Source organism: Coffea eugenioides, chromosome 5 (genome assembly GCF_003713205.1).
Source record: "Coffea eugenioides isolate CCC68of chromosome 5, Ceug_1.0, whole genome shotgun sequence".
Taxonomy (NCBI): domain Eukaryota; kingdom Viridiplantae; phylum Streptophyta; class Magnoliopsida; order Gentianales; family Rubiaceae; genus Coffea; species Coffea eugenioides.
Genome location: NC_040039.1, coordinates 43,289,253 through 43,305,866, shown reverse-complemented (window position 1 = coordinate 43,305,866; position 16,614 = coordinate 43,289,253). Strand labels below are relative to the sequence as shown.

General features: G+C 34.6%; 3 protein-coding genes across 3 annotated transcripts; 1 reads left to right on the top strand and 2 right to left on the bottom strand.

The window, feature by feature from the left end:
• The first annotated feature begins 4,475 nt into the window (after window positions 1–4,475).
• LOC113770940 (putative cyclin-D6-1) lies at window positions 4,476–6,795 on the top strand. The gene is made up of 5 exons (XM_027315569.1): window positions 4,476–4,909; window positions 4,991–5,086; window positions 5,178–5,379; window positions 5,494–5,624; window positions 5,775–6,795. The coding sequence occupies exons 1-5, from the start codon at window positions 4,640–4,642 to the stop codon at window positions 6,036–6,038; spliced, it is 963 nt and encodes a 320-aa protein (XP_027171370.1). The 5' UTR covers window positions 4,476–4,639; the 3' UTR covers window positions 6,039–6,795.
• A 1,540-nt stretch (window positions 6,796–8,335) lies between these two features.
• LOC113770096 (probable LRR receptor-like serine/threonine-protein kinase At3g47570) lies at window positions 8,336–12,658 on the bottom strand. The gene is made up of 3 exons (XM_027314453.1): window positions 10,661–12,658; window positions 8,496–8,856; window positions 8,336–8,422 (listed from the first exon to the last, which is right to left on the bottom strand). Exons 1-2 carry the CDS (start codon window positions 12,549–12,551, stop codon window positions 8,498–8,500), a joined length of 2,250 nt encoding a protein of 749 aa, XP_027170254.1. The 5' UTR covers window positions 12,552–12,658; the 3' UTR covers window positions 8,336–8,422; window positions 8,496–8,497.
• A 1,141-nt stretch (window positions 12,659–13,799) lies between these two features.
• On the bottom strand, window positions 13,800–15,097 carry LOC113771746 (receptor-like protein kinase). The gene is made up of 2 exons (XM_027316311.1): window positions 14,182–15,097; window positions 13,800–14,065 (listed from the first exon to the last, which is right to left on the bottom strand). The coding sequence occupies exons 1-2, from the start codon at window positions 15,095–15,097 to the stop codon at window positions 13,800–13,802; spliced, it is 1,182 nt and encodes a 393-aa protein (XP_027172112.1).
• Between the last annotated feature and the right edge of the window lie 1,517 nt (window positions 15,098–16,614).

The following is a 16,614-nucleotide window of genomic DNA, read 5'->3' as shown; positions in this document are numbered from 1 at the left end:
TTCGACCTTTTTTTTTTTCCGGTTAAAGAAGTGATCCAACCTGACCTTACCGACAAAACCAAATTATATTAGCATAGCCATGTTCTTATGGATCTCATACAAAAGAACTCTAGGTCAAAGAGTTCCATGGATTGGTGAACTATTTCAAAAGGTAGGTTCGGAATTTTTGCCTTGTGGGGGCCTGAAAGCTGAAAAGAACTTAAAAAATTAATGACCAAGCATGAGACCCTTCTATTCACTGGAAGACTTGTTGCAGCAATGGTACTGTTCCAATTAGCTTTATACCTTCACTGATTGAGGGACCATGGTTAGGTTTCTTGTCCAAGCGTAGGCATTATGTACTAACCAAAAGCTTTTATGAGGATTCTATAAAAGGGTTTCTAATAAGTCCGTCCCTAAAAATTATAGCAGTACTTGAATCGCCTACCTATCTCAGTTCGAGGGACATCAACCATTGTTGCTTCACATCATCACATGGAATTCCAGCATGAATCATTTCATTTATACCTTTAGTTCTTGGAAGATAGGAAAATACCAAATTATTACTCGTATTTATTGGTTGCAACTCGTAATATTTACGAGCCTATCTTAAATATAAGTTCGACACATAATATAAGTTCTACAGTGCTTATAATGATTGCTTTTTGGTCCTTAACCATCCCTGAGTAATCATCAAGCTAGACTACTTTTGGTGAATATTTATATGTTATGGCATAATCAATAACAGTATGAATGAACTTTAATTTTGAGGCTAGAGTTAAAATTTTTCAATGTAAATAATGGATAAAACATGACAAAGTTTATACATAATTAAGCTAAAAAGAAATCTACCCGTAACAATTTAGGCAAGTATATAGCTTTGTCATGTGAAAAATAATTTATTTGACTATTTTAACATTAGGGTTTACATTAGATAAAAGATTAATGTCTACATAGAGCATAGAAATCTAAATTCTGTTTTATTTTTATGGCAATATGTTCATTTGCATGTAGGATTAATTCTCCAAAGGACTTGGGTCAAACGAGGTCAATGAAGTAATAGAAACGAACTTGTTTATATTCCCTAGTTACTTCCATTCTTTCCCCAGTTTTCGATCCGAGTCTCTACTAGAGAAGAGGATTTTTACGTAAAAGGTCACAAGCAATAATTGTTTCTGAAGACAGATTCAGCATATCCTGTCAACTCTGAGACAATACGAAAGGGAAAGAAAACCTGCCCTTGAATGGTCCCAAATTTACGAAATAAATCAAAAATTGAAATTTCACCTATTAATAGGAATACTAGGCAATTTCTATCATGTACTGGTTAAATGGTTTTCGGTTGTTCTGGTCTTGTCCCAAAGTTTTACCATTGCAAATTCATAGCCAAACATTATATACTTACGGATCACATGGATTTGAGATATACATTTAGGAGATTTTTTTTCATTTTTTTTTATTCAAAGGGTGACTTTCAAGCCTTAATTACAAGAAGAAAGAAGGAAACGAAAGATTTGAGAGTTGAATTAGAGATCTCACGGTCACCTGATGAATATCTCTACTAACTGAATTGGGTCTTGAGGACACGTTTAGGAGATTTGATGACTAATAAAAGTACAAATTTCTTTAAGCACAAGATCCATATTTCATACAGAATTCGTTCAACATGACAGTATGTGTTTTGCACGATTTGTGACTGCATATAAATAGCTTGAAAATAGAAAGAAAAAGAATGTCCCATTAAATATTTCCACCACTTGAAACTCCTAACATAAATATATGATGATGTTTTGAATTTACTTACAAAAAGCAATTCTAAAAACACAATATGACTTGTCGAAAAATAAAAACACAATATGATTAAACGATAGATGCAAATATAAGAACCTCCAAATATCAAGAGATGAGTCATCTTTTAACTTATACTTATGTATGCTGTATAATCAGTATGTGGTTCAGTGTATGATTTTCCTTATGTTTTTAGCTCTTGTAGTCTTGTTCCAGTAATCCATTGTCTGAAAGTCTGCCTTTATGGGAAAACCAATACTAGTAGTGAAGACAAATTTGGTTTATTTAAACCTAGAGATTTGACTTATATCAAAAGCAAAGGGATCTTCCACATTGACTTTAGTTTCCTCTAAAACCCATGAAAAGAGTTTTAGTTAGCTGCACTTCAAACTAGAGTGACATAGCCGTATTGCTTCCATTGAAGTTCCAATTATGTTTGTCTTATTGATAATCTTCTTGTACTGAGTCAGAAAAGGCCATACATTTGAGGACACAAAGCCTAAGCTGTCAATCTGCCACGGAGTTGAAAACACACTATTGGTTTGTACTGAGATTTGGAGGTTAATATTTGTATGAATTTAGGGAGTGGATTTTCAACACTTCTTCCACTTGGAGTAGTTATTTGGTTTGATGCAAAGAGGCAAGATTTCAAAACTGTCTTAATTTGTCGTTCTCCATGTCTAGTGATGCATCAACCCGTGGGAGGAACGTAGGTATAGACCCACTTATTTTTGTCAATTTTTCCAGGACATAAGAAATCAATGCACCAATCATTCATTCATTTGTGCAAACTATTCTTTGTCATGGATGCAGTTATTTTGTTAGTATAAATTCTGCCCATAATATTCACAAGTTTATATGAATTTGGACTTGTTCTAGAGAGGGATGGCAACGGGCGGGGTTGCCGCGCTGCCCACTAATTGCCCTTGCCCCTGGCCCTGCCCCGTCCCCCGCCTCGCCAGGACTAAAAAAAAATTGTCAGATAATTTTTTTTATAGTCAAATTTTATCAAATAATCAAGTATTAAAATATCAACACATCACCAAGTTATTATCGATTGTAATTTCACAACTCATAAAAACAATCAAACAAAAGTTATTTGAATACAATCTAACATGATACCCGCCTCAATTGTCATCCATAGTTCTACAAATAGGATTATAACCCACTTTTTGATACAAAATAATCTAGGATATATGTTGTGTATTAATGCGGTTTACGTGGGATATATTCAAGTTTATTTTACATAATCAAATTTCATAATGCATGCTCAAAATCAAAGTGATACGTTTATCTTATGAATGCGCATACTCATATTTATTGTCCTCTTATACCTTTATGTTTAGGCATTTTTTTAATTTTAATTTCACTTTTTAAACACACTAACACTATAAATTATACTTAATCGGTATTACCTATCCTATTGAATCATCCAAAATCGTTCTTGAAAGTAGTTCTTAAATTTTGCAATATTTGATGCAAATGGTAGAAAGCATTTTTTTTTTTTTGTTTTTGTACTTCTTATTCATCTTAGGAGAAAACAAATCAGTCGTTGATCCAAATTTTAAAGCGCCAGCTAAGTTAAGAGCTATTCTATATAAAGTAAATCACAATCCTTAAAATTGTAGAGATATGGACAAATTTGATGGTTGGTAAGTGAATTGTCAAGATCTCATATTTTGTTATTCACCTTTAATCTTTAACCACCATGGCACCATTACAAACTTCTGTTTTTTATAACTTCAAATGAACTAAACGTGCTAATTATTATAGTTGTCATCCATATTCCAAAAGATTATGTTCACATCATAAAACTGCTTTTATGTGCTTTACCACATAACATATTCTTTTTTTTCCTGCTGGTTATGTAAATTTTATCAATTAATTATTTCAAATCAGAATAAGCAAGCATGAAAGTCAAGACCCTAAAATTTCTTAACCAGGAGAGCTTGGAGTGACAATTTGAACAATCCTCAGCCTCGTACTACAAACTGCCAAATGTATAAAATGTTACCATTTTCAGCATTAATGCACTTAACCTTGCCTGTTGATATAGTAGTTACTATCAAAAGACCTGTTTTTTTTATCCCTTTTTCTGTTTTAGGAAAAATACCTGTATTAATACTATTTTTAGAAAGTCAAAAGAAAAAATCCTTGCATTTAACATCAAAAATAAATTTGATATAGCCAAGAAAATAGATGCATATCTATATCCCTTTCTCCTTTGATATAATGAATTAAAAGTCCTAGATTTAAAATTCTTTTTCGCTCGCCACTTTTTAAATCTCATTCGTTCCCTACTTAATATATATATACATACATACATACATATCAATATATGCCTGCATGTACACACTACATACATAACAAACATACGTACATACATATATAGATATACATACACGTATACAGACATATACACATATATGTGTGTGTGGGGTGGGGGAGGGGTTTATATGCACACATATAAATTTAATGGAGAAAGCTTAATGCACCTAAACATATTTAATTTTTACAACTATTATATTCTCCACCACCACCTCCCTTCCCTATTTTCCTTCCCGATGATAAAAGAGTAAAATAACCAACAAAATAAAGGCACAAAGAAGTGAAATTGAAGTCTCTCCACGGCTTCTTTCTTTAAGAAGAGACAGCGAACTCTCAAGTCTCAGTGTCTCGCCTTTTCTTCTTCTTATCATTAACTCTCCTCTGTCTCTTCTCTCTTTCTCTCTTGCCTCTCTTCATTCAACAATGTAGTAGTTGCTGCAGTAGACAACTAGTACTAGTACCATTCTCTCTGCCCTTTTTTCATTCCATAAATAACAGTGAAAAAACCAGCAAGAAAAAAAAAGGTTCCTTCAAGCCATCGTCAATGGAATTCGAGTTCAATCTTGAAAACCCTTTACCAATTTCTCAAGAACTGCTCAAAGAAGACTCAACTGTGACTTCCCTATTTAACATTGAAGCTGATCACATGCCTTCAGAAACTTACAGTCAGAGTCTAAAACATTTAAGCCTTCAGTATAATGTTAGAGAGAAAATTGTCTCTTTAATCTTCAACTTTTCTCAGAACTTTGATCCGTTATTATCTTATCTTGCCATCAATTATCTTGATCGGTTCCTCTCTAGCCAACCATTATCGGTAACTGGATTCTTCACTCAAAATTGTTCATATTTTTGGCTTAAGTGAAATGTTTGTTTTAGTAGATGTTTTTTAATGCAGGAAGAGAAGCCATGGATCTTGGGACTTGTCGCAGTTTCTTGTGTTTCATTAGCTATGAAGATGAGAAAAACAGAGTCCTCTGTCTCCGATATTCAGGTAAGTATGCTATGTTTTACGTTGAATTATTTGGTAAAAACAAAATTTTGCTGAACTTTAAAGAAAATGGCTTTTCATTTTATCGTTGCAGCATGATGGTGGGTTTATATTTGATGCACAAACAATTGAAAGAATGGAGTTGTTCATTCTTGGAGCTCTTAAATGGCGAATGAGGTCCATCACACCATTCTGTTTCATCAACTGCTTCATCTCTTTGTTCAAATTCAAAGACCTTCCATCAACTCAAGCCCTCAAATCTAGAGCTACTAAAATCATCCTCAAAGCTCAAAATGGTAAATAATATCCACATCATGTTTAAGGCTTTGAGCCCTCATATCCTTTGTGTTGCTTAACAACATTATCATTTGAAACAGAAGGGTTGATAAAGTTTTGTTTTGCATTTTCAGAAATCAAGTTGTGGGAATTCAAGCCATCAGTAATATCAGCCTCAGCACTTCTCTCTGCTTCTCATGAATTATTCCCTCTGCAGTTTCCCTGTTTTAGGAATGCAATCTCAAGCTGTTCATATGTAAATAAGGTAATACCCCCTGTCTTCCTTTTCTTCTCTTGTGCCTGCATTGCTTTTCCCACCCTTCCCATGTCTTCTTTTAGAACGAGGGTTTGATTCTCTCCAGGCGATTGTTTTACTGATAAAAACGTTCTTGTTATGTGGGCAATCTTGATACAGGAAAATCTTTTAAACTGTTATAAAATGATGCAAGAAATGGCAATGGAAGATTATGAGTCAGTTTTGGACATGGTATCCAGCTCAAACACACCAGCCAATGTGCTGGATTTGCACTGCTCGAGCTCATCAAGCTCAGACATCGAGCAGACCAACCCTAGTGAGGCCACATTTAGGCTTGAGAAAGTCCCGAAACGTCGAAAGATTGGTGGGTTCAAAAGCCAAAATGAATATAATGAGAAGCTTTCCCAGAGGCAAAAGTGCTAGCAAGAATTAATATTTCAAGCTCTATTATCAGCTACTTCTACAATATAAGATTTGATGCGAGATTTGGAAGACTAAAAGCCCTATAAATTTATGACCCTGAAAACATAGCAGAAGGGCAGCACTGGTCCATTGGAGAGTGACTGTATCTTTTGCATCAAAGAACTAAACATGAAAAAAGTTGAGGCAGAGTCCACTTGAGCTAGCAAGCATTGACTACTACCGGTTTGATAGTGATGGAAATGAATTGGAATTCTTTTAAATGGATGAGGAGTTGAAAAATTGGTTAAGAGTGAGTAGACCGATGACTGATGAGATGATAAATCATTGTATTGATTTGGTCTTCTTGGTTGGTTTGGTTGGTGACTTTTACTGCTGCTGCTATCACTATTGGGGTGGGGTGGGGGGTTAAAAACAAAGGAAAGAAAAGATTAGGAGAGAGATAACAAAAAGAATTTTTATTCCTTTCTGTTTACGGAGATGAGGAACAAAGACAAAATGTGGCTTTGAGTGCATGTAGGGTTGAATCTTGCATGCCTTTGTCTTTTTCTTTCTCTTTGTTTGCTGCCTGTTGATGGTTCTATGTCTTTTTTATCATGTCTTGAAGGAAGAATAATAATCACATATAGGTACAATAAAGATCTTTATTCTGGCATGGAAGATAGGCTATTTATATGAGTTCCTTTACCCTTTTAGATCTTATAGTATATGTAAAATTTGATTTTTTTTTTTATGACTTGTAATTTTGCAGTTCAGTTATGGAAGGATAACCCTTTTTATTTTTTTGGTGAAACTTGATCCCAACCTCTACAATTTTACGTTCTAATGCATATATTTGTCAATTCTTTCTTTTTAAATTAAGAGGATCCACAGTGATTACCTTTTAATAACTCAAACCAGCAAACTCTCGATTATAAGTCAAGTGTCTTACCAACAGAGGTGTGTATATTTGTCACCCTTCAGCAATTATAACTCCTTAGTATTCCCTTGTCTAACTCTTGTACACGATCTAGCACTTGATGTATTCTCGATTTTCCATTTTGTTTAAACTTTTCCAAAGTTACTTACCATAATCAACATTATCTAACAAAGCTGTTTGAGATATTGCACGAGCATTTAGTTTAAAGAAGCACACAAATAAAGGAAAGTTTTCAAAATACTTTCAAGTTTTAAAAGACTTATATGAGGTTTTCATCCACTCTGGATTTGATCCATGTTGGGCCAAAAAGAGTCATCAAGGGAGACATCAAAAAAGTTGTCTGTTATGGTTTTTGGGCTACAATAGCCTACAATGTAGGATCCCATCGATCTAATCGAAGGCATATTAAGAGCTCGTTACTCATGAGACACCAATTGAAACTCCTGTTGATTTGATGCTAAACACTATAAACTTTCCATTAAATGGATTTGATGGTCCCCCGTAAATTACATCTGTGAGACCTCGCCATCTCAGAAATTTGACCCTACAATTGATATCCCCTGTAGGCAGTCGATGAAAGTCACCACACAATCACACAATCGAATTTGGACCACCTTGGTGGATATGACAGAATGTCTGGTGGCGTTTGTATAATATGAAGCTCTACATAGAGATGTTGATTTCAGAATCAATTGCATGTTTGTGTGAGTAAAACTATTTGACTGTTTTCCTTGTTGTAAGAGATGAAATGATACGAAAGGCTGGTTTGGGATTACGGTGCTTTTGGTAAAAAAAAAAAAAAAAGATACTTTTGAGTACTATAAGTGCTTTTGAGGCGTTCAGTGAACACAATCCCATAAAATTACGAGTCAAGCTTTTAGTATTAAAAGCATTTTTAACAAAAGTTCAAATTTGATACTTTTAGAGTAACTTGTTGTGTTTTAAAGAATAAAACATTAAATTCAATCATTTTATCCTCTATTATGAACTAAATAAAGATATGAATACATTTTAAAAAGTTCAAATTACACGTTATTTAATACAAAAAGTACTTGTTAAACTATGTATCGAAACAATACAGTGAAAACCATTTTAAAGGTAAAATATTTTACAATACTAGTGGTGCCACTGCCAACTCAAGTTTCATCATTGTCATCGCAGAAGATTATTGCACAAGCAAAAGAAAAAAAGGAAGAAACAGGTTTAAGCGTACAAAATATAAAAATCTAATAAAGATTTTCATGAAACCGAACTATGCAAATGCAGTTTTTCCTCTGGATGCCTTTCAAATGACAACTAAGAAAATGAACTTGAAATTCGGTACATACAAATACATTGACAGAACAAATTTTTTTGGGACGAGAAAAAAAAAACTTTGGCATCTTAATAATATATTATTGATATATCAGCATACTTAAGGTGGATAATATAACTTATTTTGCTTCATGTTTCAAGTCTTGGCATCATCCTGCAACAAAAGACATTGGAAAGATTATTTGAGTGGAACAAACTTGATCAGTTGGATTAAGTAAAAAACGTACTTTCATGCCGAGATATTCGGAAAAAACTCAATTTGACATTTTATTTTTTGAAGTGCTGCCACAACATCCTTCATATTAGTCCGATCTCGTGGGCATTCTGCACAGCAACTCAAAGCCAATTTGAAGATCACTGAAATACACTCCAATTTCTCATTGAAATGCTTATCTTGTCGCCCAAGTAAGTTTGCATCTATAACATGAGTTGTTGCATTAGGCAGAGATTCTTCAATCCAACTCTTCAGGCTCAAATCATCTTTGAACATTTCATCACTAGGCTTCATTCTTGAAAAGGTTTCCATCAAAACAATGCCAAAACTATACACATCAACCCTTGTTGACACCTGCCCTTCAAGTCCATACTCTATGATATGAAAGGCAATACATCACGCTTAAAGCAAAAAAAAAAAAATAGAAAACTTGGAAGATTGACATATAATTCACTTATAGCTGGCAATTGGGCGGGTTGGGCGGATTTTGGGCGTGTTAATATTGGATTTTCACTTAAATGGGTTATACCCAACCTGTCCAACTTTAAATTGGGTTGATTTTGGATTGGGTTATATTGGGTTATTTCAAACCCAGGACTCAAACATGACTCAACATATTAATTAATACATTTTAATACATAAACTTTTTCACATACATTTTAACACACAACAAAGATTTTTTTCACACATATAAACACACTTTCACATACATAAATGTATTTTCACACACACATACATACACTCACTTCTTAAGTTCCTTGGAAACATATCATAAATAGAATAATATTTTATATTGCTTGTATTGTGAATTTTAGATAATAAATTGTACATTTAACGAAGAGCATAGCGCCCCCCTCCCCACACACACACACAAAACACCACCTTAATCTTTTCAATAATCTCTTCCATTGATCCACTATCAATTTTTCTGTCCCTTAAAAAACTTTGATTTGTGCCATGCATCTACTCTTAATATATAAGACATGTTATATAGGGAATTTATATTTGGGATTGTGTGAGACCATGCCTACTTGTTTTGTATCTTAATAAGCAACTTTTTGCTGGATGCCCGATTAATTATGAATATGATATTTCTAACGATGCTGTTAATAGGCTCATATTATATCATAATTTAACATGTGAATACGCACAATTACAATTATTCTACTCCTCCTTTGAAAAACCTTTCTTAAAGTAATTGTAATTCTCTGAAAAAATGTAACACCTAAAGATTCTCTTAATTATAGGAATATCTATTAATTCCATTAGCCAAACTGTTTGTTTGTTGTTAGAATTAGGGAGTAAAATGATGTGTGTCGTAAGTTTGGTTGAAATCCTGTTTACGAGAGGAGAATTCATGAACTATTCTGACATTTTTACCACATCGGGATCGCATTATTTTGAATTAGCAAAAAATTAGGCTGATACAAAGTAAGCTTTTATATTGTAAATTTGAAGAATCTGAAATTATATAATGTTGAAATGTTAAAAAAGAAATTTGTACAATATTATACGTACATGAAATATTACAAACAAAAGCAATCACGAAATATTAAAAAGGAATGCAATTAGAACACATTTAAAACTCTATTTTATGTACACAAAATATTAACAAACAAAAGCAAGAAGCAACTTGAGAACAACCACAAAAAAAAAGAAAAAAAAAGAAAAAAAAGGGAAGGAAAACAACATACTCTTAAAAGGCATAATAAATTATTATAGAAGTTGAACAAGTTTAACTACTGTTATAAAAGTAAAATAAGCATGAGTTTTTATTTTAAATTTTTTTCTTTTAAATAAAAATTAAAAAATTGATTGAAAAAAAAAAAATATATATATATATATATATATATATAAAAATTAATCAATGAATTATTAACACATGTCTAAATACAAATAGTTGGGCATATGTGTATTGAATATTATATTTATATTTTTAAGTTACTTTTAAACAAGTTGGGTATTGGGTACCCAAATAAAAAATTCAACCCGCCCAATGAATAAGTTGGGTTGTTCTTATCCAACCCAACAAAACCCATAATCCAATTGACCCAACCCATCATTTAAAATTAATGGGCGGGTTGAGCGAGTTGTTGGGTTTTGGACTTTTTTGCCAGCTCTAAATTCACTTAAAAAAGGGATAAAAAAGCAACTAAAAAGAAGTCAAATATGCCAAACCTGGTGCCAAGTATCCAAGCGTTGCAAGTGTCTTGGTATGTAGAACACTATCTTCTTCATCCAAAAACTTTGCCATACCAAAATCACTGACATGAGCAACCATACTTTCATCTAGTAATATGTTGCTAGGTTTCAGATCGCAGTGAACCACTGGTGCTGTATAACCAAAATGGAGATATTCCAATGCGGAAGCAACATCCATCATTGTGCTTATCCTTTGCAGCAGATCCAGGCAATGGTTGTGGGAGTATAACCATTTCTCAAGGCTCCCATTGGACTTATACTCAAGCACTAAGGCTTTAAAGTCCAAGTTAGAGCAGCTACCAATCACCTTGGTTAGGTTTCTATGGCGAAGGTTGCGTAGAACTTCACACTCTGTATCAAAGCTCCTGGAATTGACATCTGCTAGTAAAGTGAAAACTTTTACGGCTACAACTGTCCCATCCGTTAAAATACCCTTATATACAGATCCGAAACTCCCTTTGCCAAGTAAATTCCTTTCGTCATAACCATTGGTTGCTTGCACGAGTTCAGAGTATGAAATCCTTTTTGGCAAACCCATGGGCAACAAATCAGTATTTCTTGAAACCCCATCATTCCTTGGGCGTCTTAAAAGTAAAATTGCAGCAGCTGTAACAGCAATTATTGTTGCTGCAATACCTGATAGAATGCCTAGCATGTGAAATACTTTCTTTTGACTCGATTTGTGAATCCGAGGAGAACGACATGGAGGAACATGAAATCTTTGAGCGCCACACAAGTCATCATTAAACATGAATGATTCATATGTGAACTTCTTGAAAGGACCACTAGAGGGAATTTCTCCTCTGAAGTGGTTGAAAGAAAGATTAATGTAATTGAGATATATAAGTGTCTCCAAGGACTTTGGTATTGGACCTGATAGATTATTATTGGATAGATCCAAAAATTCCAAGCTGAACATCTGATTGAGAGAGTCTGGAACAGGTCCCTGAAGTTTATTTTGTGCTAATGAAAGCTTTGCTAAACGTTGCAAGCCTCCCAAGGAACTTGGAATATTCCCATTAAGGTGATTTCCTGACAAATCTAATAGTGTTACTACCTTCAAATTTCCAGTTTCATAAGGTAGTGAGCCACTCAATGAATTATATGACAGGTTCAACTTCAAGAGATCGGTGAGGTTCCACAAGCTACCAGGTATGCTTGAGTTTAATAAGTTCCCGGCAAAGTCAATTTCTCCCAAGGAACTTATATTATTTAGGCATGATGGTATTGACCCACGAAAAATGTTTTGTCCCACATACATTTGGTACAATCTCTTTAACCTGCAAATGCAATCTGGAATTGAACCACTTAATTGATTATCACCCAAAAACAATGCTTGAAGATTTTGCAAGTATTCCATTGTGCTCGGAACGGGCCCACTGAGGTGATTTCCTTCTAGAGCCAAAATCATTAGGCTGCTCAAATTCCCAATTCCATCGGGAATGCTTCCCTTGATTCTGCAACCCCTTGCATCGAATCTCTCCATAGAAGTTGAGAGATTTTGAACTGACATCGGAAGAAAACCGTGCAGCGGATTTCCAGCAAAAGCTAAACTTTTCAGATACTTGCAATTTGTTAAGTAACTGATAAAGCTCAATTCTCTCGATGAAGGTTCAGTTGTCAAATGATTACCAGTGAGTTCCAAATGTCTTAGAAGTCTTAGGTTTCCAAGAGAGTTTGGAACTGGACCGCAGAATCTATTTAGACCCAATTCTAACATAGTAAGCTTAGACGCATTTGAGATTGAAGCTGGTATTACTCCATCCAACTCATTCAAAAAGAGACCAAGCCATTCAAGGTTGATCAATCCATAACCCGTGGATGACGGAAGCCTTCCAGAAAGCGTATTGTTCGATAGCTCCAGCATTCGCAGTGTCGAGATGTTGAATATTTGGGCTGGTATGGATCCAGTTAGGCTATTGAAGCCCAAAAGAAGTTCTTCAAGATGCTTTAGGTTGCCAAACTTTTGCGGAATACTACCTACAGAGTTTTCACGTTTACAAATGCTAAAATATTTTAAAAAATTTACTTAAAACCTTCGTCTTTGTTACAAGGACTTGCTTTTTTTTTTTTCAGATAAAATACTTTCACAACAACCAAGAGATATTTAAGTCAATAGGCTTTGAAGGCAATAGAAAGGCAAATTTGCATATATAATCAACATGGAATTGTTTTTTCTTTCAGATAAATGCATATATTTTTGCAGATTAATATGGTTAATAATTACAAACATGATAAAATCTAGAAAAAACCATATAAAAATATTCAAGCTTATATATATATATATATATATATATATATATAACTTCACACAAAATTTAAAATAAAAAAAAGGGAAGCCTAAGCTTTGGTAGTTTGCTGAGGTGATTGTGTCATTCATATTTTGATTATTACGTCTGGAAATGTTATACAGTCTTTTTTACTACCACATATGTTTAATAAGAAAATTCTTTGTATTCTTCTTTAGTTACCGAAAGTGTTACCAACTATTTTTTCAGGTTTGATAAGTAATTACCTTTATGTTATTCTATAATTTGTGTAACTCCGGATTTCCTTCATACAAGCCTTCAAATTACTAATCAATATATTATTTAATTGTTTGAGAATATATAAATAGCAATATGTAGCTCTTTTTTTTTTCTAATTTCAGCTAAAATGCAAAAAGAGTTGGGCTATTACCAGCAAAAGTAATAGTCTCCAATGACGAAATATTTAACACCCCCAATGGCAAAGGACAGGAAATCTGATTGTTAATTGTTGATGTTCACTATCTTCAATTTGTTTAGATTCCGAATCTCTATTAGAATTGTCCCTCGTAGAGAATTGATGTTTCTAGCTTTGGTGACATGAGATTTTATATTCAAGCACCGTGATTCATTAGCTTTGAAATATTTATTCTAAAATATAAAACAAAGTTACATTAGATTACGGACTTTGTAATGCATACCAAGGTCAAGGGATACTTATTAATACACGCAACTTATTATGTCAAGCCATGCGAGTCCTTGAAGACGGGGACATATGCTGGATGGAAGACTGCCAGATAAGCGATTATTTTGAAGGGCAATACCTTTTTTTTTTTTTTTTGACACTGTGGATATCCGGAACCACCCGACTAATTCCACAGCGTCCAGGCAGAGCGGGCCCGACCGATGCCTAGGACATACACAATTGGGTTGCGGACTGGAATCGAACCCAGGTGGACTTGGAGTAAAGACCCCGCCTCCACCATCCGAACAACCCAGCGCGGGCTTTGAAGGGCAATAACTTGCGGCGAGGAAATATTGAACAGCCCCAGTGGCAAAAACCCTAAAAGCTGATTATAGTCCAGGACAATTCGCTTCAACTTTTTTAATTTCCCAATCTCCATTGGAATTGTCCCTTGCAAAGATTTAAATGACAGTTTATATACTCTTAATGTTTCTAGCTTTGGTGACATGAGATTTTACATTCAAGCACCCAGTAATTAATAGTATATCAAATAGTTAGGAAGGTACCGTGTAAATTGTTCCCATCAAGATATAGTCGCTCGAGCGCCGTCAAGTTCCCAAATCCTTCCGGTATCACTCCAATCAAATTGTTCCAGCCAAGACTTAGTCCCTTGAGCGCCGTCAAGTTCCCAAATCCTTCCGGTATCATTCCACTAAAGTTGTTGTCAAACAACAACAGTACCTGAAGCTTCGAACACTCCGATAACGATGGTGGTATCACACCACTTAATTTGTTGCGGCCAAGGTCAAGCCATGTGAGTCCTTGAAGACGGGAACATATGCTGGATGGAAGACTGCCAGATAAGCTATTATTTTGAAGTGCAATAACTTGCAGTGAGGAAATATTGAACATCCCCAGTGGCAGAAAACCGGAAAGCTGATTATAGACCAGGACTATTTGCTTCAACTTGTTTAAATTCCCAATCTCGATTGGTAATGCTCCTTGTAGAGAATTATACTGCAGACTTAATGTCTCTAGCTTGGACATGTTGGAGATAGAAGGTGGGATAAAGCCTGTAAAGCTATTGTTCTTTAGAGAAAAGTGTTGGAGTTGTTGGAAGGAACCAACCCAAGAGGGAATATTTCCTCTAAGCATGTTAACGCCTAAACTGAGGACTTGTAACCTGGACAGACGAATCAATTCATGGGGAAGTTCTCCGTAAAAGTTGTTCCTGCTCATATCGAGAGACATGAGAAAGGAGAGATTGCCCAGTTGTGGAGGAATGGTGCCGGTGAGGCCCAAGTTGGAGATATTCAAGGCAGTGACTCTGCGGTGGCGAGAGCCGCAAGTGACTCCTCTCCAGTCACAAACTGAGAAAGTAGCCGACCAGTTGCTTGCCAAGATTTCGTGAGGATCCCCAGTGATTTTGGCTTTCAATGAGAGAAGGGCTGATTGATCCGAGGTAATGTTGGGGGTGACCATGGCTAAGCAAGAGAAGAGAGAACATAGCAAGAAGAGTCCGAGGGGAAAATACAAGTGAGATAATTCCTTCATGATTATACTCTTAGTTTTGCTAGCATTTAAGACAACGGACACGGGCTAATAATGCCTATTACATGTACTTATATATATATATACCAGACACTTGGTACATCTAATGCACGTATGCGAGGACAAAGATAAGACAATAAAAGCATGAATTCTGACCGGATGAAATTTGGTTATGGAATTATCTTCCAGATTAAAACATACTACTGCATAGCAAGTCAACGCTGGTTCTTTTTGATTTTTTACTTTACATCAAATTTTAAAAACCTAAATACCCTCTATTAAAAACCTAAACACTAAGTTCATACCTAGGGTTATTTCTTGATGAGGGTAGTAGTTAACCATCGTGCCTTAATCATCAATATAGCAAGAAGAAGTTGATTGTCATCGCGTGTTTGGCAGTTATAACTTTGTTTATCTGTTAATAAGTTAAATTATTATTGTATCAGTGATCAATTTTAGTGAACCATTTTTGAAATTATTCCTTGGTTAGAATTTATTTATTAATGTTTCAATGTAATAACTTATCAATTAGGTCTTGTTATTTGAGTTATTTAATTATTCTCATTTTTATAAAAATCTCCCTTACTCTGTGCTCTAGAAGAAATGAATTATTCTCAGTCCCTGTGGATTGAATCCTTCTTACCATTATATATAAAATTTATATTTTATTTGAATGGATATTTATTATTGTACAAACTCAACACCTGTCAAAAATAACCGTTCATTATGCCAATTTTTGTGGCTGTATTGAGCACTCGCTCTTAACTCACTTTCGGTCGCACTCGCTCTCTCAACTTCTTCATCTGTTTTTTCTCCAAGACAATTTTACAAGTCTTCGGCGTGTATTCTGGGCTAACGGGCTAAGACAAACCAAGACGACCAAGAATTTGGGATGTACAACGACACTACAATGCCATTTTTCCACATAATCGGAACATTATCTTCCCATTCAACACAGAACACAATTTTGTATTTTATACTCATCATACCAATCAAGCCGAAAATCTATGAAATTGTATTGCTTAAATTCATCATTCAATCGTCTTCCTCAGTTGTAGTCCTCATTGCAGACAGTGCCATAGTCGTCAAGGTGGTGAGGTGACTACAAATACAAAAGGGTACTTTGCCGGTGTTAACATTCGCATTTAGTGATACAAATTTATCTCTTTTTTTTTTGTTCCCACTCTTTCAAATATAGTCCAATGAGAACCAAATTGAAGGTGTGAGTAAAAAATCTTTGCTTCCTATCTTTTAACTTCATTTGATGACATGTAGAAGTATGCTGAAGGGAAAAAAATCTTTGAGTTTACACAAAATTAACAAAAGAAAACAAGAAAGAAGAAAATTCTTGTCATCACAAGATGACTTGAAATAAAGCCAAAGATGCAGACACTTACGTAAACTACAAATGAGTTGCTCTATGCTCTCTTATTTTGGAAAATAAGTCG

What these genes read in the sequence shown, in the direction of transcription:
- LOC113770940 (XM_027315569.1), top strand. Translation starts at nt 4,640, where the DNA reads ATGGAATTCGAGTTCAATCTTGAAAACCCTTTACCAATTTCTCAAGAA. An exon ending in CATCCTCAAAGCTCAAAATG is followed by an intron (nt 5,380 to 5,493) that starts GTAAATAATATC and finishes TTGCATTTTCAG; the next exon opens with AAATCAAGTTGTGGGAATTC. An exon ending in GCTGTTCATATGTAAATAAG is followed by an intron (nt 5,625 to 5,774) that starts GTAATACCCCCT and finishes ATCTTGATACAG; the next exon opens with GAAAATCTTTTAAACTGTTA.
- LOC113770096 (XM_027314453.1), bottom strand. Translation starts at nt 12,551, where the DNA reads ATGCTGGAGCTATCGAACAATACGCTTTCTGGAAGGCTTCCGTCATCC. An exon ending in GCTTGGATACTTGGCACCAG is followed by an intron (nt 8,857 to 10,660) that starts GTTTGGCATATT and finishes TTCATATCATAG; the next exon opens with AGTATGGACTTGAAGGGCAG.
- LOC113771746 (XM_027316311.1), bottom strand. Translation starts at nt 15,097, where the DNA reads ATGGTCACCCCCAACATTACCTCGGATCAATCAGCCCTTCTCTCATTG. An exon ending in TGATGGGAACAATTTACACG is followed by an intron (nt 14,066 to 14,181) that starts GTACCTTCCTAA and finishes AATCTTTGCAAG; the next exon opens with GGACAATTCCAATGGAGATT.